The sequence below is a fragment of the Pectinophora gossypiella genome, chromosome 6 (genome assembly GCF_024362695.1).
Source record: "Pectinophora gossypiella chromosome 6, ilPecGoss1.1, whole genome shotgun sequence".
NCBI classification, from domain to species: Eukaryota; Metazoa; Arthropoda; class Insecta; order Lepidoptera; family Gelechiidae; genus Pectinophora; species Pectinophora gossypiella.
Genome location: NC_065409.1, coordinates 13,901,439 through 13,923,087, shown reverse-complemented (window position 1 = coordinate 13,923,087; position 21,649 = coordinate 13,901,439). Strand labels below are relative to the sequence as shown.

At 37.8% G+C, this 21,649-nt stretch overlaps 2 protein-coding genes across 4 annotated transcripts in view; one reads left to right on the top strand and one right to left on the bottom strand.

Annotated features, from left to right (window-relative positions):
- LOC126367736 (uncharacterized) overlaps positions 1–21,649 on the bottom strand; it is a 558,664-nt gene that overhangs the window by 14,594 nt on the left and 522,421 nt on the right. Inside the window, exons 1-2 of one of the 3 annotated variants that reach the window (XM_050011412.1) lie at positions 1,195–1,384; positions 403–686 (exon numbers count right to left, since the gene is read on the bottom strand). In XM_050011412.1, coding sequence (XP_049867369.1) covers positions 403–684 — 282 coding nt within the window. In that variant the 5' untranslated portion in view covers positions 685–686; positions 1,195–1,384. Of the gene's footprint in view, positions 1–402; positions 690–1,061; positions 1,076–1,194; positions 1,385–21,649 lie in introns of those variants that run through there. The other 2 variants (XM_050011414.1, XM_050011413.1) reach the window with 2 other exon arrangements.
- Positions 2,261–18,260, top strand: LOC126367843 (uncharacterized). The gene is made up of 4 exons (XM_050011615.1): positions 2,261–3,006; positions 4,019–4,211; positions 16,650–16,757; positions 17,616–18,260. The coding sequence occupies exons 1-4, from the start codon at positions 2,631–2,633 to the stop codon at positions 17,686–17,688; spliced, it is 750 nt and encodes a 249-aa protein (XP_049867572.1). The 5' UTR covers positions 2,261–2,630; the 3' UTR covers positions 17,689–18,260.

Sequence of the window (21,649 nt, the reverse complement as noted above, 5' to 3'; positions counted from 1 at the left end):
ATTCCAAGATAGTTTGGCTATAGCCAATCGGTGCTGGAAGTACAAAGGATTAAAATACTTATTTCTAAAAGTAAATTAAAATAAATACATCCTGCAAGATCTGAAGCTACAAACTGTGAAGCAAGAAATCGCTACCCATAGCCAAAACTACCAGAAAACTTATCGGGGTCCAGAAGTATTACACAAGACTTAAGAGAAACAGTGTTTCATCTTTAATAAACAGATTTCCTGCTGAAAAGTGAGACCGATCAGTGGATCATTTCTCACCGCTACAAAGACCAAATACTGGAGAAACCAAACAAAGAAGCAGCTAACTGTCCATGATGACAGATTGCTGTGTTGAGCAGGATACATAAAAGAGAAAAAAAAAGTAAATTAAAATAAATAAAACAAACACCTTACCTGAACTTTCTTCAAAACAAGTTGAATTACCAAAATGGCATTAGCAGAATACTGTAAGTCATTTTTCAAGTCATCAACACAGACAGCAAGAAGTCTTTCAGCTGTCTTTGTGTCTAGGGGGCCAGGATCATGAAATGCGTTCGTTATTTCCGCATATTTGTGTTTTATTCTGAACCCGGAATCTAATTCTTCCATGCAGTCTAGGATAGAGTGCAAACTCTTTAAGTTTACTGTCGGCATCGCAATGAATGTTATTTCTTTTTTGTTTACTTCTTTTGACATTGCTGAAATAAATATCACCATTTTAGTATGATAAAATAATATTATATTTTGCTCTTGCTGTCGTCGATAGCCGCTAGAATAGAACAGTTGAAGCTGATCATCATCGACTTGTATGGTAGCAACAGTCCATGAATCGATTGACGACTGATGGATTGGTGTGGTAGTACAGGCGTTGAACAGCAGTTGCCGCTTGTATAGTCTGATAATAAATAGACATCAACGCGAACGAAGTACCTATAGGTACCATCCAGTCCTCTATACAATCGCTCACCGGTATGTATGTGTGAAACACAAAGAAAGACCTACACCCGTACTTTCAAGTATTGTCGTGTTCTATAGACCCGCACTATGAAATTCCAAATAAAACATGTAGTTACACAAAATATAGCGTCGAAGCCATGCTGAATCGGAGCAATCTGTGGTTACACAGCTATACATACATCGACCGCCATTACCGTTATAACCGCAATATTTTCTTTTAAAAACTGTAGTATCCAATTATTAACTCACCTGCAAAATATTTTACTAAGGAATATGTAGAAATAACATCAGAATATCGTTATTTTCACGAACAATGCACCGTCATAAACAATGTTTTTTTTTGGTCTTTGACAAATTGACATCTCTTGCGCGATTCTGGCGCGAAGTCTGACAAACAAATTATTGCCAGTATATAAATGTATTTCTACGAGTACCATAATGTTGCCATATTATAAAACTTTTTTACTTTTAACTTTAAGAGACAGTCTAAGTCTAAGATCATCATTCTACAAAAAAAAAATAGGTACTTATTATTATATAACAGAAAACCGCGGAGGTCCGTGTTTCTCTATGACAGAAAAGTCTTTTCAAATGGGCAATTTATCCGGTATTTTGGGTAAATTCAATTTTTACCCTTTTTGACCAATTCTTATAAAGATAGAAAATCCACCCAATTTATATAACAAAATTGATATTGGGCCATTCTCCGAGGTTGGATTGATATAAGCACATACATTATGCAAATAATGATTAAATATGGTAGCAGTGAGCTGGTATGAATGATAATAAGGGTGGAAGGTGGTAATAGGAATTCAACAATGACGCAACACCTCCAAAGACCTTGTGAGATTTGTCTTGACGAGTATTCTGGGCCAAGATGGTTGGTATTTAGACGAGCAAAGTATAGGAGCCTTCCGAATCTGAGTACATAAATATTTAGTAGGGCCCAGTAGGGCCGCTTAGTACAATGACCTAATGCTTAAGCTTTATGACGTCACATCACAAGTGTTTAGGCGGACCGTAGTCGATCGCGCGGGCGTCATAAAACTATCTATTTGTTAGGTATCTACTTATCAAAAAAAAATTCAAAACAAATAAACGCAGTAGTTTTTGTTTTAAAATTGGTTAGAAGTTGCAATAGGTACACCTACCTTACGACTTTACCCCAGTGGGTATCTACATATTTAAGTATTTTTCAACAGTCTGTGGTTATTTTATTACGACCATGATTATTTTTATGATAAGTTAAGACATTACTTTTGTCTTGTTTCAAATAAAAATATTGTGAACTGACTAAAAAGGCAGCTGATATTGAAATTGTGCTAGAACACTATTGTTTGCGAGTGATTTTTTGCTTAATTACCAACTCGCTTTCATAGCTCGCGTGTGAAGCGGCCCCACTATGAACATTTCTCTGCGTCTTCTCGACTGCTCGGCGGCTCACGCGCATGCCTTTATTTGAACGCAGGTGCCGCGCTGTGCGCCCGCGCAACCTCCGCTCATAAGTTACCTGCCTATTGCATCGTTCGCTTGTCGAATGACTACGCGTACCGTGACGCGAATAACAAACAGTAATTCCGACCGCAATTATTACTTACCATAAGTGGATGGGACGTGCAAACTTGTAATGGTTATGTGTCCAAACCGAATGTAAGAAGCAAACGCGGAGTGACCGTTGTGCAGTGATGCCGGGACAAGCGGGGAGCCCTTACTGGGCCGCTGTGGACTTCGACAGCGAAGGGGAGGAAGAACTACCGTCCAATCATAGAGTTTACTTAGACCCTTGGGATAACGAAGCTTATGGTCTAATCCAGGCTCCGGACGGTCCCGAGTCGAGCCAGGAGAACTTCAACTCGTTCGTCGGCGAGCCTGTCAGTGCTAGTTTTTACTACGTCCCGACCAAAAACTACGACTCTGGTGAGGAGCCCGCGCCGTCGAGGAGAAGCAGTCCTCCTGAGGAGGTAGCACCCGACTACGCGATATACGGAAGGAAGTTGTCCAGAGCTGTTGTTCCCGAATTTCCTCCAGAAATGGCGATCTACGCTGAACGACCTATCATGCGTGAGTCATTTGTTTTGTTTTTAACACTCCATAGTATGCGGGCAGAAATTTCAAAGGTTCATTGAATAGAGTCCGCGCCACGAAAAAACTCCCGCTGCCACGGCCCTTGTGTCGCATATCTGCATAGAATAGTTAGGTTTGACTTGTCAAATAATTCCATTAAAAACTGCCTGACTTCTGTCGTGGCGGGTACTCTGCCTATCTCGGTGTTTCTATTCGACAAATAAGTAGGTAAGTAACATAGTTAATTCCATTTTTAATGGTTAATTTGCACGGGTAAGGTATATACTTATTCGTAAGTAGGACCTACTTACCTACCTATGTCTATGTAAATCATAGGTTGGTACTTTACCGATAATGGGATTATGTCCTTTCCAACTTGATAAACCATTACATGGGTGACTTTATACAATGATTACTTGCGAAGTTTTGTTTCTACCCACCCTATTAAAGACGGCCGCCGTGGTCCATTGGTTAAGCGCCGGACTCACGATCCGGATGTTTCGGGTTCGAATCCCGATGGGGACATTATCACAAAAATCACCCGATTGTCCGAAAGTAAAATAGGATTATTTTGCATAGGAAGGCACGTTAGCTACTTATATAAGTACGTAGTTGTTACATGAGCCATGTCAGAGGTCTTGGGCGGCTGAGTAACCCTGACACCAGCGTTGCTGAGGTTGATAATTCACCTCACAACCCACACGATAGAAGATTAGGGATTACGCGGGAGTTTATGTATCAGACTTATTTACTTACCTTTTTTTTGTCATACCCCAGACATTTCATACAAAACACCTCGTTTTACACAGACACTACATATTGACGTTATCGTACACGCGCATCTATGTGTGTGACGTTTCACGCCTAAATTGGAGACTAAAGTAAGACCGAGGGGGCGTGAGGTAAGCCTAGCTCAGCCGTTGGTGGGAAGCGGAGAGTTGCCCTTCTGTACGTAGGATTATTCCTTATTCTATGTCTCTTGTTCTACTAGTGATTTTTTTTATTACAGGAGAAAGAAGGCGATCAATGTACGTAGAAGAGCCGGTGTACGCGCCTCATCCGATGTTGTACGAACCTCTGTACGGCCACCTCCCTCCACCAGGGTACATGCCTCCGCCTCCACGCTCCCGTATGTCCCTACCGCATCACCCTGAATACGTGATGGCTGCACTGGGATATGGGAAACCTAGGAGGCATTCCAGGTGAGATACTTTTTGTTGATTTTGTGGATTACTGTTTACCTAAATGATAAAAATGCCTGGTATTATACGTGTTCCTCCAGTTATTAAATAAGGTACGGTAAGGTATTAGTAGGTACATGGATGTAAAAGATGTATTGCTGATGCAGTTTCTTGTCATTTCTTCTCCTCGGTGATAACTCCTTGCGTACCTATTAGCGTAGATGCAAAAATGTTCAATGTATCTTTAACAAGTTTATTCATGACAGCTTATTGAAGATTTCTGTTTTCTGATAGTTATTTTTTAGGAGTCTATCACGTTGGTGTACAGTCATGAGCAATATAATGTACTTACCCACTATGGGCCTCTGTCGCACTAACATAATTTGACATTTAGTGAGACTTACAGTTCTATTTGTCAAAAAAGTTAATGTGACATGGTACCAAAGTGTATACATATTAATGCTCGTGACCGTACCTACTATATTACTAACAAGAAGCTCAGTAAGGTTTGGATACTTAGTTAATCTTGCAATGAATGTAGCAATGACTTCCCCAATTGGGATATAGCCGGAAGCTTATGTTATTTAGGGGAACAAGGCCAGAATTTCTTCGATGTAGGTATCTTCCATAATGTGTGGTGAACTGCCCATGCAGGGTACTTCGATATCGTCAGCTTACCTATAGGCAAAACATTGTTAGAGCCTTTTTGAAAAGTCACATTCAGATGTGATTTTTGTTAAGAAAAACCTCGTCATAATATACGCTAGTTTCAATCCGGGCAAATATGAATAAAATATGAATGACTAAAATTATAGTCATTAGACGTCCATTGTTGAGTTCCGTCAAATACCTGGCTGCAAAAATATTTACGAATAAAACTTTAATAAAACAAATAATTTGCATATAGGTATACACATTACGTCAAACTCTTTTCTGATCTGCACAGCTGCATTATTCATGAGTTCAAGTAATTAATCAGATTTCGTAATCTACGTAGGTATCTGGAAAGTTTTGAATAAAACTGTCTGATCAGAGAGGATTGGAGTTACTTTACACCTGGTGAAACATTCGTAAATTCACGGCATTCACACATCCGTAGTGTGCTGACCAGAGCCATCAGATCAGAAGATATCGTGTAGCCAGCTAAGAATAAATTAATGATGAACAGGGGGGTTAAAAAGGCCACATCGAAAGCAATATTGTAATTTGACATTTGCGCATATAAAAGAAAGTGCGTAATGCAAATAGCATATTGATTTTTTAGATGAATTGCTTTGATGTGGCCTTTCCCTCCATTTATCCCTCCATTTTATCTCCAAAGAAAAAAAATACTTCGTCTGTTCCATAAAGAAAGCAATATCTACCTATAATAGAAAGATGATTCCGTGCTTCGGAGAGCACGTTAAGCCGTTGATCCCGACTATTAGCCGCAAAACACCTCCACCAACCCGCAGTCGAGCAGCGTGTTGGAGTATGCTCCATACTTCCTCCGGTTGATTGAGAGGAGGCCTGTGACCAGCAGTGGGACGCATATTAGACTGATTATTTTATGTATGTTTATTATGGTTAAATTAGATTACTTACCTACAAAACAGATACTATACACCTACCAAACCGTCCTGTCTCCCAGTTTTCTATCAACAAACTAGAATCCATCATGTTACTGACGGACAAGGACGAGTTCAGACATTCCCGGGATGATTTTCTTGGCTGATGTCGCGAATTGACGTATCTGAATTTTTTGGCGAAACTGATTTGCACCTTTTGCAATTGTCAATAAGACATAAATCACTGTAACAAAAAAATTACAGATACGTCCGTTAGCAAAATCAGCCACGATTTGTGGGATACAACATTGTAAAGAACCTATACTTACCTAACTTTTTAATTTCCATGGCATCGGGCGAGTCAAATGATGAAAAATTATAAAATTATTCCGTAACAGGTAACTTGTAGTAAAAAATAGTCGTTACGCGTTGTGATCACGACAGCTGCGCCTGCGTCGAGATGGCGCGTATGCGCGGGCGTATAAACACGCAGTTTCTAATGAGACGAGCGATAGACATGCGCGGGAATCATCGACGATACCACCTCTAGAGTCCAGACGTATGGCTTCGTCCATTTGAACTTTCCACCAATCGACTTCTTCCGTGACCTTTGGACTTGTTTAGGATCTTAAGTGAACCAATCAGAGACGACATCAGGGCAATTATCACAGTTAATTGATAGAATAAATGCCAAATGTACATGGATGTAAAAGATGTAACATTCTTCTTCTATCGTGTGGGTTATGAGTCCTCATCAACTCTGGTGTCAGAGTTAATATTGAGCCACCAAAGGCTCCTGACATGATGAGTCTTGTAACGGATACGTGCTTGCGGAAGCACGGATCATGATAATTTCGGACAATCGGGTGATCAGTCTGCAATGGCCTGACCAAACCAGGGCTCATAAAGTGATTTTTGTTATATGTGACCGGGATTTGGATTTATATGGAACCCGGGATCTCCAGATCGTGAGCTCAACGCTCAAACATTGGACCAGGAAGGCCGTTAACAACAAACAAACGTTAGGGCGTCTATTTGATTGTATCGTCGATTCTTACGCGAGAACAGTGGGTGATTTCTAGTTATAGCAGCATAATGATAGTTATCCTACAACCGACAATCACGGAGACATGCAGGCGATAGTGAAACCAGAGAAATGATCTGATGATTATAAACTATCAACGGATTGATTGAGGTAACCATGGTAACAGCCAATTGGTTAGAAAGTCTAAGTCTAAACCACCAGTTTTATTACCTCCGTGTTTCCATAAAATGGTTATAGTATTCTTTCCGTACTAACCATTCTCTCCTCTAATGATAGGATATTCGATAAAACATAAAACAATTCATCATCGTCGCGTATATAGGATTCGGGACACAGATCTCGACTAGGCACAATGCAAAATCTATTGTGCCTGGCATCACGACAGATGTAAGGTTAAACATAACCAGTAGATATTTTTAATTATTTTTTTATACATTAAAGAATATTATTATAAAATTACAACTAACTAAAACATTTTAAAATAGATTTTAACAAGTTATTTGGGTGAATACCAAAATGTGCCAAGTTTGGTGGCGAACTGTCAATAATTTTTTCGTGAAAAATTGGGTTGGGAACCGAGGATCCTTTTGGATTTTTTTCAGGTCGGAACCCAATTTTTCACGAAAAAATAATATGAAATTTCGCCACCAAACTTGAAATTTTGATATTCACCCATTTGAGTATATTTTTTTTTTAATAAGTGTTGTTCCTGTCTTTGGCTCATCATCCCTTCGGTTCGACAGGCGAGTGCGACTGCTTCTGTAATCTTAAAGTTATGTACGTAGACGTAGATAATCCCACATAACCACTTCACCGAACCCCAAGCGAGCCGCATGTTAAAACTTTTCCCCGCGTAAAAAGAACTGGATTACGAAGTATGAGCATGTATCTACTCAAATAAGTGAGCATTTACTGTAAGTATGCACTGGTAAACTATCAGCTCAAGTTCCCAGACCCATCGCGAGTGCATGACGTTAACTTCCACGGAAAGGCATTAGCGGAAAAAATGTTAGCGTTCTTCTATATTGTCGGCCAGGGTTGGATTTAGGTAGGTAAAAAGTTAAGAATAAAATATCAGGATAAAAAGCAGTGCCGTTGTTAGGGTAATTGCTACCTGGGGAAAAATAACTACTTAGTACGTTGAATATAGCTTGTCTCTTACAACCCTTTCTTTTCATATATGCTCTACTAACACACACTCTTATTTACAATACTTCTACTCACGTCCTGCCTATAGCTGATAGGTAGTATCTGCTAGCTGACGTACCTACTTCACACACACATACACATTCAAATATATTATATAATATATATTCAAATATAGATTTATGTAGTAGGAAATAAATGTTTATTTTTGGAAACATAATAATAATTGTCCTTCGAAATTTTGGTAATATTGGACAGTGGTATTTTAGGGGGAACATTTCGTCGCTGACGTATCTGAATTTTTTGGCGAATCTGATTTGCACCTTTTGAAAATATCAGTAAGATACAAATTATTTTAGCAAAAAATGCAGATACGTCATTTTGTAAAGTCAGCCACGATTATGTGTCTCCCGATGCAGAACGGAGCAAACAGTCGAGGTACTTATAAATGACTAAGAATTTCAGAACATTAGAAGTAAATAAACAACGCAACTTCTAAATACCTCTCATAAATCGTGCACTGGTATTACACACATCGTTACATTCAACTACCATGACTAATCTACTTAATAGATTACAGTGTTTATGAGGCAAAATATTTCATTTGACATGGTTAAACTAAAAAAATAATAACCTTTATGCAAATTTTTAGAGGCAGAATTGAAAGTTAGCAAAGTTTAAAATCGAGATAAATTATATTTATTAACTCTTCTTTTTATTCGATCACAACGTAGTACCATATCACATTAACTTTTTCGAAAAATTGAACTCTAAGCTTCACTACATGTTAAATTACGTTAACGCGACAGGACTTTAAAGTGGGTACCTACATGTTAGTGCTTATAATTTGTACCTAACTATTGGGAGTAAGTATCTATAAAATAAAATAGAAAGCGTTTAGGTAGGTACTTAATTATAATCCCGCTGCTTATGCTAAGGTTATAAGAATAAAAAACCTTAGATACAAATCAATATAAGAGATTAGATTAGATATTACATTATTTAATCTTAGAGGGGACCCTAACTTAAACGTAATATATTATGGATAAGACGATGAGGTTATATCGTCTCATGTGTCTATCTAGATAGATAGATAGACAGGCAGATACCTGTGCTAACTTTCATAATTAACACGTTCACTGTGCATGAACCACATATGGGGCAATCTATTTGAAACTCATACGTGTATGTCCCATATGTGGTGCACTAGGGAAAACGGGAAAATCCGACGAGATGCTTTTCAGATTGTTTTTTTCTTGCCGTAGTATGTCTGTGTACGTAAATTCCAATGTGTTTATGGAATAATAACATTGCACGATTAAGGTCGATATCTCATTTTTAGTTACACAATGAACGTGTTAAAGTAACGTAAGTACCTACTTATAATAAGGTGTAAAAGTCCAAGCAGTTTCTTGCAAATTAACTGGTTGCACTTAAGACCTACTGGTTCCATGTCGTTTCTGTCATCATCATCAATTTAAGAGCCACGCTCTTGTCGGTGCAGCATTTCTGTAAAATACTCTCCTCTCTCGTTTCTGTAATATACCAAAAACACCTACAAAACATTAATTTTATAATTATGAAAACTAATGTTTCACAATTTCACCACTGTTTACAAATAATTCGCTGAGCTCAATGACTGCACTTTTGCTCTTTGATTGTACCTACAAACAACTTATAGTATTAGTAGTACTCATTGCCGAGGAGGTTAGGACGGTCCATCCAGTCCAAATATAGTATTGTATCATTTTAATACGACATTGCGGCCACCCTCAGGTTGTTATAAATCAAATACCTACCCCGGGAAGGACGCTTTGTTTTGTTTTCGCTCTAAATCATGCTTGATTCAGAAATATTTTATAACAATTAAATACACGTTTTCTACGTTTTTCATTGACTTTGCCGAAGCAAGCAGACGACCTTCTTATAGATTACTTATAGCTTTCTAAAGTACCTACCCAACTACTTATTATGTCATACTCTCGCAATTATTTTCTTGTCCCCTACTACGGCTCTGTACAAACTGCAGTACAATAATAATGACGCGATCCAACGTGTGAACGAGCTAGTTTTTGCCTCGACAAATGAAAGTTCCACCTGTGAGAACGCAGCTTTATGTTATAGAAACCTGTAGAAATAACATTGACCCTAGGTGACCGCGCTTAGTTGGGTAGGCAGCGAATATTATTGCTAATAGAGATAAATTAACATCTAGATAGGGTAGGTAAATGGTAGGGTAGGGTAGGGTAGGTAGCTAGTCAGACATACGTGTTCAAGTATCAGTCATTCCCGCTTCCTACCCTTTCCTATCACCCGGCGGCGCTCATTCATTCATCGAACACGTACACTCAAATTTCCGAATCATTCATTCAATTCTTGCTTAAACAACAGTGCGTGAGAGTGCCGGCCGACCAAACAAAATATCAATTATTATCTTAAAAGTGCACGCAGCCATCTGAATCATCATCTCCGAGGGCCCTCGTCGACCAACGGTGACCCCGGGGACATAAACCTCTGTTACTTGTCTTTAGGATATTTTTGCATAACCGCCCTTTTCGCCCTTGGTGCCCTTGGTCTTGGTTCCATACAAGACCATTAACCCGGCCCCAGGGGGGACAGAGTCATCTTCTCTGCCCTCCACTGGGGCAATTCCTGTTCGGCGCGTCCTTGCCGCGGGGGTGGGCGCCTCTTACTTCAGTAGGCCGGAGTAAGATGGTGGCTGAGTTCGAATAGGGACCCAGACCTACGGGGTATAACGTAGAACCCTTGCCCAGGGATACGGGTGAAGACCTCAACGGCTGCAGAGGCGGAGATGGGAGCCATCGGTACGGCAATGCAGGACGGAAGGGGCATGTCACAGGGACTGTAACCTGGAACCTGACAGAGGGCAGCAGTAACTGTCAGTACTATTCAGAGGCAGAGGACAGGAGTCCTAGTATGGCTTTGTAATAGACTACTCTGGGGGCCATCCCACTCGCGTCAGACAGAGTACTGCGGGGCGGAAGGCAAGAGGGAAACCACTGCCCTATTTTTCCCTAAAAAAGTAGCATGGAGAGTATTTTACAGAAATGCTGCACCGACAAGAGCGTGGCTCTTAAATTGATGATGATGATGCCCTTTTCGCTCAAACAACCAACGCGTCCTATGTTTACACACCACTGGAGCTATCGAAGTAATCTTTACCACAACACGAACAATACGCTTTAGTAAAAAAAACTTGTAACTTTCGGTTTTGCTGGTTATCTGGCACCGAAGTTATAACCCCGGAATGAACGGGAATAAATATGGAGCAAAGGACGAAACGTTTTATAAATTTTGTTTTATCCATATATTATAAATATCCATTCGAAGATCACAAAATGTACCGTAATGTGTACAAAATGCGAGAAAATTTTATGTCCACAACACAAAAACTAGGAAATTTACATTGTTTCATAAGATTTATATCTAGATCCTCTTGGTAGGTAACGGGTGTAAATTGATGTATTTAAGAAAGTGCATTTTGAATTAATAATACCTATAAATTATTCAGAATGATACCAAAAGTCTGATGGCAGTTTAAATGCAAATTCTGTCTTTTAATATTAATAAGCAGATAATGACGTCATCTGTTTCTGTAGACAAGTTTTTTTAAATTTATAAGTATTTAAATAGTTATGCGTGGTCAGGGACGAAAAAAGAAATTTAAAACGTTTCTAACATAAGAAAGAATCTAAAGCAAAGGTTACACTAAAGTTATGTAAAGTGTAAATACATGGTCGTTACATATTATGAGTCAGGGACCTTTTTGGCGGCGTAATAATAGCCCTGGCACCAGAGTTGATGAGGTTGGTAATCCACCTCATAAACACACGATAGAAGAATATTTAAGTTTGAATTCACAAGAGAGAGAAGACCATTTTGACTTACTGACATTTGAAGAGCAGTCGCTCAGTCTCATAGCGGGTAGCGGGTGATATGTGACTTCTAGAGCGAATTCTAGTAGTGTAAGGTCTTAAGAAAACACCGGGGCAATTATAAAACGATGCACACTATATTCTTCTTGCACAGGAAGAGAGATTACAAAATGTTTTAGTTGGTGTTGCCAACAACTTCTTCCATCCCATCATAGAGGATGTGATGCATAGAGGTCACATCATTGCCTAAATGGAAGCCAATATGGAAAATTAAACCCTATTTTGATTCTAATATGAGTGACGCCGCGCCGGGTTGTCTTATAATAAAACATTAGATATCGCCTTATATACTGGCTGAGGCTTGAGTCTATGTAAGTATGCACTGATGCTGATTTCAGTACACACCATGTAATTTAATTTTAAGTTATATCTGTCAGTTTCTTATCCGCCGTAAAGGAAAGGGACGGACAATCGACAGGCATAAAATTTATGAAACATACGTCAATTTTAGGCAGAAATTTAAAAACCCCTCCAAAAATTTTATGTTGGATAATAACGCGACAGAATTAAGTTGATAGCACACGTCGAACGGATTGTATATGAGCGAGATGGTTATTTTATTCGCCATGGTTATTCATGCATTAATTTTAGAATTAACAGCTATCAATCATCCGTCCCTTTCCTTTTCGACGGATAAGAAAATGACGGGTGTAACTGAAAATAAAATTAGATACTATTAGACTATGTACCTATCGTAAGTATATAAGTTGCTCGCGTTCTCTAATAAAACTCGAAACGGATGTGGCGCAAAGACGACATAAAATTAAAATTGCAGTGCAGCGTATTGCAATAGACAGAAGCAATTTTTATTTTCATTAAGTCTGTAATTTTACGTCAAACAGTATATTTAGTGAACGTCATAAATATTCAAATTAGTATTTTCTCAGTGTATAAGGCGGCAGTCCTATTACGGACGATACGGCGATAAGCGTTTAAGTTATACGTTTGTTATGTTGGTAGTGTGACTGTTTCTCTTGTGGTAGAGTTTACTCCATACTCTCTTCGGTTGAGTGGGCAAGGGATGTGAAATAGGCAGTAGGTACCTACTTATTAAGTACTTAAGTATACGTTGATTATGTAAGTAAGTAGGTACTGCTATAGTAGATACGTGTAGCTTATATATCTATGGACTGGGTCTGAAAATGAAGGATTTTTATTTGTATTTTATTTATTTTATATTTATAGTCCTTAGTAGTAACAGTAGTAACAGTAGGTCCTTATTCTGTGCTATAAGGGATTTTTCGGTCGCTTCTGTAAAAACCGGACCTGTCAAATCTTCAGGTTAGGTAATCGGACCCTGTGTAGTCGGAATAATGCTAGTGAGATGATGATGACGCTATAAGGAACCTTTACAAAAAGTTTAGTATCCGATAAGAAGACATAGTGAGAAAAGTTAATGAAGTGTCTTTATTTGGTAAGAAGCTTTAGAACCCTATCTCACTAGAAGAATATGGTTGCACCACCAGCGGGAAAGTATTAGGGATTCGGTAGCCGGCAACAAATTGGTTGGTCAACCAGGTGAGGTACCTACCCTTTTTTACAAATACATACATTTTACTGGTGGCGCAACCGTGGTAACACCACTTTGGTGTCCTAGTGAAATAGGGATATTTATAAAGTTTCTCTATTAACGGCCGAATCACGCCGCAACTCGGACCTCTTGCAATGTTATAAAATAAAATTATGAAGTTTTTAGACCGGAAGAGGTCCATACTGAATAAATAAATACTTAAGTAAGTATAGTTACAAACATTGCACATGTTGAGTCACTATAGGTAATTATAATTTACTTATTACCGAATATTGTAGAAATCACTTTTTCGAAATGAAATCCATTGAGTAAAGGGATAGGTTATAATGAATGGATATGGTTAATAATTTAATAAACAGTAAGTATAAGTAGCAATCTAATTAACTGTGAATGCTTTTCGATGATTGCTAAATAAATACTTACTTATACGATTAAGTAATATTTTAATTAAGTATTTCATTTACACATTTAAACTCGTGCATAATTTTGAAAGTGCTTAATAGTGGTTTTTTTTTCTTTGTTGACGAGCTGTCATGTGTGTCATCATTATGTTGATCAATGATGGTCGAATATTTTTTAGAATTCATATTTGGAAGGATCAAACTATTATGGTGGTCAACGGTGAAACATACATATCCGAGAAATGTGTTTCCGGAGGTTTGCCCTAACCTGTAATTAGGCTGGTATTCCCCTTCCGGTTGTAAGGTCAGGCAAGCAGACGCTTCTGTAAAAAAACAGATCTCTCAAATCTTCATGTTAGGTAAGCGGACCCTGTGAAGACGGGATAAGATAATGCCCCCAGTACACGTTGGTCGAACCAGCTCGCGATCCGCGGTCGACGGTTCGGCCAACACCAAATTAGGTATGCAAATGGGCCGGCTAACATCTACTGGGGGCTTAACAATAACCATGGCAAACCACGACATTAACAGATTATAAAAACAAATTGTTATAAGTACATGTTCTTCATAGTCATACCACTTGTCTAACATGAAGGTACGTACCGGAACGTACTTAAGATAAAAGGCAATTGTAACATACCGCTTTCTAGTTACGTGAACGTTTTAGTTTAGCTAGAAAGTATCATGGACATAGCATGTATGTATCATAGCATAACGTTTGCGAATTGGTGCGTCGGCGCAACTTCTTGCAATGCTTCGATTGTTATCTAATCCGCGGCGTGATCGTCCATTGACACGGATGAGGAACCGTCAATCGTTGCGCGGGCGCATAACGCGATGCAGTTTCGTGTACCTACTAAGTATACTTGTTCTATTGGATGGAATTCATTGTTTGGTTGAAATAGTTTTAGATTATCTACTTGTTTGCATCATAAATTATTTTCACGTGCTCAGCGGCAAAGTAAAACATGAGGAAACCCACATTCTCGAGAAATGCGTTTCATGCATAGGGCTGAGTTTCCTTCGGAATGGATTGGAAGGTGAGACAGATAGTCGTTTCGAGCAGCACTGTAGTGGATGATTCTTCGCTTTCGATTCTTAGGGTATTTTGCTTTGTATCTGTGACATGACGGGTCTGAAATGGTCGTAGAACTATTTGTATGGGAGCTTACGCCGTCGTACGATATCTCTAAGTAATAATTTGTGCGGGACTGGACAGATTCGGGATTGGACAGATTCTGGATTCGCCAGATTCTGAATTCGACAGATTAGTAGATTGGGCAATTTCTTGCATTCGACGGAATAGCTATACGGCAGAAAATGAACAGAAAACACAAAATATAATTCGAAATCAATTACTTAATTCAGAGTCTGTTAATTGGTCATTCGGATTCGGATCGGATGTAGCGACATAATTTACGTAGAGGTATAGTGTAAGTAGCAATTGAAAATGTAGTTATTTCGATGAAGAAAGAACGTAACCATTTTTAGGCTTCACTTGATCGAAATGTGTTAATGACAGGCCAAAATCAGCGATTAGCCGAGTTCTGTCATCAACGGACGAATAAGCAGCTTGAATACTACGGAATGTCGCAACTCTAGTTATTACTCTGTGCATAGATAATTTTTCTGTGGCAATCGGTCTAATTCTGGTCTAATTACTCACGACTCAAAATGGTATATTCCCTTCTAATAGATTGTTGTTGTTTGGGAACCTACAGGCTTGAGAAAGGTTGTGTTCTTTCGTAACATGTGGGCGATAGGCTGACCACTCGTCACCATACGTTACATATCCATCTTAAAATTTTTATTCGTATAAATTGGCAGTATTTTACTTATGGATTACTCACCTCGTTTAGGGAGTAAGGAATATCTGATTGATTGCCTCTGAGGCTCTGATTGATCAACCATTTCTAAAGACCTTCTCTGGCCATGGATTTGCTTGAGTTTGTAATAAATTTTTGTAAAAAAAGGGTAATAGTAAATAGAAACTTTTTCCCAGTTCTTTCTGGGAATTACGGGTGTGAGTACATAATACTTTGTTTTTACTTGTGTGACTAGGGTTGATGAGGTTGGTCATTGACCTCACAACCCGCACGATAAAAGAAGACTTGTGTAACTTGAAAACATTAAATACCAAATACTTAATAGGTTACACGCAGTAACTATTATCTAATCTGTGGCGTTACGTTTCTACATTTTATGAAACAAAAAGTAAATATGATTCGTAATCCTCCGATTGATGAGGTTATATGTTTATCATGGTCTATTAGTAGACTACTTAATCCAATTGCTTTATTGAGGCAATTATACGAACAAATTGTTTTAGAAACTAGTCATTAGTATTAGCATAATTGTCTTATTGGAGGTTGTTAGCCGTAATAAAGGTGTGATTACACTGTTGTTTACAACAGTTGTAAACTGTGGAAATAATAATAATAATAACGCTTAGACTTCTAACTAATAAGCTCAAGAAAAAGATAAACTAAACTATAATGCCGTTTATTAGGTGGCTCAGAATCTGTGGGTATAACGATTATCGAGCTTTCTGTTAGACCTATGATGCGTGGTGAGTCGTATCGAATGGTCAAGACTAGAGTTTAGTGACAACTTATAATCTGTTACAACTATACAAAATCACGTTCGTCCTGGTTACTACTTACTGATGTACCTAAGTACGTAATTGTTACGTGAGTCACGTCAGGAGCCTTTCGCGGCTCAATAATAACCCTGACACAAGGATTGATGAGGTTGGTAATCCCCCTCATAACCCACACGATAAGAAGAAAAAGAAGACTACAAAACACTATTTATTTATTTTGTTTGTTCACAGATTGACTGACGCCTATGAACATTTTGCTTACGAAAGTTTGGCACCTGATTATGAAGACTGGGCCCGGCCATTCCCGAAGACAGCTCCGGAAAACTTCCATCTATCCAGGTAGAAAAATAAAATTGACAATTTAATACCAGCGCAGTGATTTTGCGTTCATTGTAAGTAATTACATTTTTTACTTTAGTCAACTTGTATCTGGGCAGCCAACTTTATTATTAGTGAATAACATTGATAACAAGCTTTACTTTAGCAAATTCTTAGACGTTTTAGATTTGGAAAAAAATGTCTAGCTTGTCTAATTATGAATTATGGCGATGACGGAGAGTCTCCGAACTTATACTTATACATACTTACTGAACTTATTAAATGAATTACCACCTTTAGGGTCTGTGCACACTTGCGATTTTTCCGACGATTTCTCGGCGAGGCGAAATCACGGCGGCGTGCACGCCGCCATTATTTTTTAGCAGCAAGCTACCCATTTTTCGCTACCGATCTGCAGTCTGCTGTAGTGCTGTGTGTTTATTCATTCATTTCGAAAACCCGTTAGCGATAAAGCACAGAATATCCACTTTCAGCTGAGTGGTAACTTGCGTTAAACATGCGGGAACCTCCCAAAATTTATGATATTCATATTCATATTTATGATGTTACCTACTTACTGTTTTCGTATTCGATTTAATCGTCTTCTAAGTAAGACAGCTAGAAGTATCTTCTCTTCGGAGTCTATTTTGTGAATAAAGAAAGCCCAAAAAGTGGGTAGTTTGCTGCTAGAATATAAACGCGGCGATTGCTGAAAAATCGCCGGACGAATCGCTAGTGTGAACAGAGCCTTAGTAATGAGCAAAACATCGCATACAGATTGACAAACTCTTTGACTGCAATAATAGGTCAAATTCCTAATCGAAACGAAATGAAGAACATCCACAGTTCAGTTTGTGTATGGTTATTTCTGATTTTCAGATACGGACATCTTCAAATCGACTACTCTTGCAGCTGGAACTCACTCGACAGGCTTATTAGGAGTAAAATGTGAATATGTTAAGGGAAGTAGTGACGTAGGTAAGCCAGCACACGTTCTGAATACGTAAAGCGGTTTAAACATTTTATGAATAGGTTTTGTCAGCGCTTAAACGACGACGAGGTATAAGTAAAGTTAGATTTTAAAATGTTTTGAAAAGAGATTGTAAGTATCTAATTTTCATGTCTATAGCTTATGGAACAGGCCAAAATACCTTGACTTCTTAATCTTAGAAGTCCCTTAAACAGCTCAAAGAAGAGAAAATAATAATAGGTAAGTACCTACCTATAGCTTCTTCAAACACCTTAAAATTATTCAAATAAAAGTTTGTTCATGTTAAAGAATCGTTTTTCGCTTTTATTTCTTTTATACTTATTATATTACTTACGGCATATTTTTTAGTAATTGATGAAAGTATATTACCTACAGTAGAAATTTCTATTAATGTTGTATCTTGATAATGTTAAGTACTTACATAAAATGTGACATGGAGTTACGTGCTAAGGAAATAAGTATAAAAAGGTGCTATTATTATGTTTTTGTAAATTTATTGGCCAAAGATAAATAAACGGTGTTTTCGTTACATATTCACTGTCCTTTGATTCTTATTTTATAAGTAACTTTGAATAACCTGAGAAAGTTTTAATTCACGCCCTTCTTTTAGAAACTTTTTAAGATGAAATTAGCCTCTTAAAAACATCAAAAAGTTTTAAAAATCATGAAAGTATTTTTTAAATTAAGTAAGAGTATGTGGGTATCTTTATCTTTATGAAGTAGACTGTCATCCTGTTACAACAAGGTAAGTTAGTTAGGCTGTGGTAAATTGTTGTTGTGGAGCAGCGTGATGGAGTATGTTCCATGCTCCCTCCGGTTAATTGAGGGGAAGCCTGTGACACTTATATAGGCTGTTTATGTATGTTATGAAAACTGTTGTTCTACAAAGAATATAAAAGAAAAAACCCCAAAATTTAGTTCAGACTTTTGATTTTTCGCATCCCTAATTTTATTAAGATATATACGTGTGCGTTACCCCAACAAGAAAGTATCTCCTAGAGTTATATGAGTAGAACGTATAGTTGGTGCCTTATCTGCTGTAAATGTGCCCCCACATAAAAAATGTGTGCCCCCTGTCGTTTCGAAAAAAAATCGAAAAAACGATTCTTGCTGGGGTAACGTTTTTCTAGCAGGAAAATTCTAAACGAATGATCGGAGAGAGAAAAACTGTGCATGGCCAGATAGCTTATATGTGTGCCAAAATGTGCCCCCAAAAATAAAATCTGTGCCCCTTCAGATTTTCGAGATATTGCATTTCCTGCTGGAGTAACGTTTTGATGAATAGTATATCTCTGAAACCATTGCATGTGCCCCTGTAGAATAAACATACGCGAGTAGCTCTTAATGTGTGCCCCTTTGTGCCCCAATTAGATTTTAGAAAATATTTATAGTTTTCAAGTTATCGCGGTTTTATGAAAACCCGAAAAAACATCGCAGCGCCTAAATGAGACAAGGCATAACTTCGCTGAAAACTGTATTCGGTCTTTCTTGACGCTAATAATAACCATACAAAGTTTCAAAAATGTTCATGCATGCGTTTTTGAATAATCTTGCTAAAAGTAAAAACGATGGTGTCATAACTTTGACGGCAAAATACAAGGAACTGGCACAATCCCAGATGTGTAGGTGTAAACCAAAATCTTGTGCCTTTAGTCAAAAATATATGGTGAAAATATTGAGCTTCAAATGTTACGCATTAAGTAAATATAAACAAAAAACCAAAATATGTAAACAACGGCTGGTTATAATCCGACCAAATCTGAATGACTACTAAAAAGCGACGGATTCATACTTAACGAGGACCTTCTTTATTGGACGTATTATACCTAAGCTGTTGTCCTTACAGTCGCGTTCAAAAGTTTTGAGGGCTAATTAAAAAATATATTAAATGCACCTTGTGACTATATAAATGAAACAGCTTGTTGATGTGGAAATTATTATTTACATTAGTATAAAAATACAGGTATGTCACAAAACAGTTTGGTCACGATTTTGAGCATGTTAGTCACATGTACATTTTATTTGAAAATGGCTCTTATAAATGTACTTAATCATGTGTAAGGTCATAGAAACAGCTATTAAAATATAATCCAATAACAACTTTATTTTATTAGTTATTACTTTTCTACTTCAGTGTACTCAGGCACAACACGTGTGAACCGGTTAGTGAGTAAAGTAAAGAAGGTCATCGATATGTATGAATCCGTCGCTTTTTAGTATCATTCAGATTTGGTCGGATAACCAGCCGTTGTTTACATATTTTGGTTTTTTGTTTATATTTACTTAATGCGTAACATTTGAAGCTCAATATTTTCACCATATATTTTTGACTAAAGGCACAAGATTTTGGTTTACACCTACACATCTGGGATTGTGCCAGTTCCTTGTATTTTGCCGTCAAAGTTATGACACCATCGTTTTTACTTTTAGCAAGATTATTCAAAAACGCATGCATGAACATTTTTGAAACTTTGTATGGTTATTATTAGCGTCAAGAAAGACCGAATACAGTTTTCAGCGAAGTTATGCCTTGTCTCATTTAGGCGCTGCGATGTTTTTTCGGGTTTTCATAAAACCGCGATAACTTGAAAACTATAAATATTTTCTAAAATCTAATTGGGGCACAAAGGGGCACACATTAAGAGCTACTCGCGTATGTTTATTCTACAGGGGCACATGCAATGGTTTTAGAGATATACTATTCATCAAAACGTTACTCCAGCAGGAAATGCAATATCTCGAAAATCTGAAGGGGCACAGATTTTATTTTTGGGGGCACATTTTGGCACACATATAAGCTATCTGGCCATGCACAGTTTTTCTCTCTCCGATCATTCGTTTAGAATTTTCCTGCTAGAAAAACGTTACCCCAGCAAGAATCGTTTTTTCGTTTTTTTTTCGAAACGACAGGGGGCACACATTTTTTATGTGGGGGCACATTTACAGCAGATAAGGCACCAACTATACGTTCTACTCATAAAACTCTAGGAGATACTTTCTTGTTGGGGTAACGCACACGATATATACGAGTATGAGGATCGACCTAAGGTTATATTATACTAGATTTAGTTATTAATCACACAGCCAAACGTTATACTTACTTACCTAAAGCAATCTTTTCCGCCTTCCTACTTAGGAACTTGCTGCCATTTTGTAGAAATAACATGTCATGCATTCTGTTGCCAAGCTGTTTTATATTATCCTACACAGTTCTAGGCGGCTTTCGATATTACATCAGGTCTAGAGTTGATCGGCTTTAAACAACATGCAGCTTTCGCTATAAAAGCTATTTTCTAAACCCATTCAAGAAATTGTAAGATTACTACCATTTCACTTTTTCCTAGTGGCGTTGAACCTACGGGACAAGTCTTATAAATGTAAGAGTTAGGTTGTCAATAAAATACGTTTTGTAAAGATGAATAACGAAAATATTTGCTTTCCTTATATTTATTATGAAAACGGTTTTGCGAAAGCATAGAATAAGGAATAAGCGAAAGTAACTCTGTTGTCTGTTTGTTACATTTTGACGACTATTTAGGTGTGGTACCTATGAAGATAGTTTTAAACCTATGGAGAAAAACAAAAAATGGTATTTATCCTGGAAATCAGCCCGCGAGGGATGGATAGAGGAAAAAATGTGCCACGCGCGGTATCCGAAGTCCTTACGGGCAATACAGCGGGTGGAAAGAAGAAGACATTGTAGATAGATGAACTTGTATTTGCTAATGACTTGGCATTCCTCGTTACAAAGTAAATATGTGGCCGGTATGTAAAAATTAACGCTTCAGCACGTCTTTGCTAGTTTCAAACCTCAAATGTGGGTCATGATGTAACTTATGAATAGTCATGTAATGATTTTCATAATCTCATTATTTACTCGTGCGATATTAGATAAGCCAAAATTAAACACTAAATCAGACTT

Bases quoted from the DNA above. Each gene is read 5' to 3' on its own strand.
- LOC126367843 (XM_050011615.1), top strand. From the start codon at position 2,631: ATGCCGGGACAAGCGGGGAGCCCTTACTGGGCCGCTGTGGACTTCGAC. The intron at 4,212-16,649 runs GTGAGATACTTT...GTTTGTTCACAG, and splicing joins AAACCTAGGAGGCATTCCAG to ATTGACTGACGCCTATGAAC. The intron at 16,758-17,615 runs GTAGAAAAATAA...TCTGATTTTCAG, and splicing joins GAAAACTTCCATCTATCCAG to ATACGGACATCTTCAAATCG.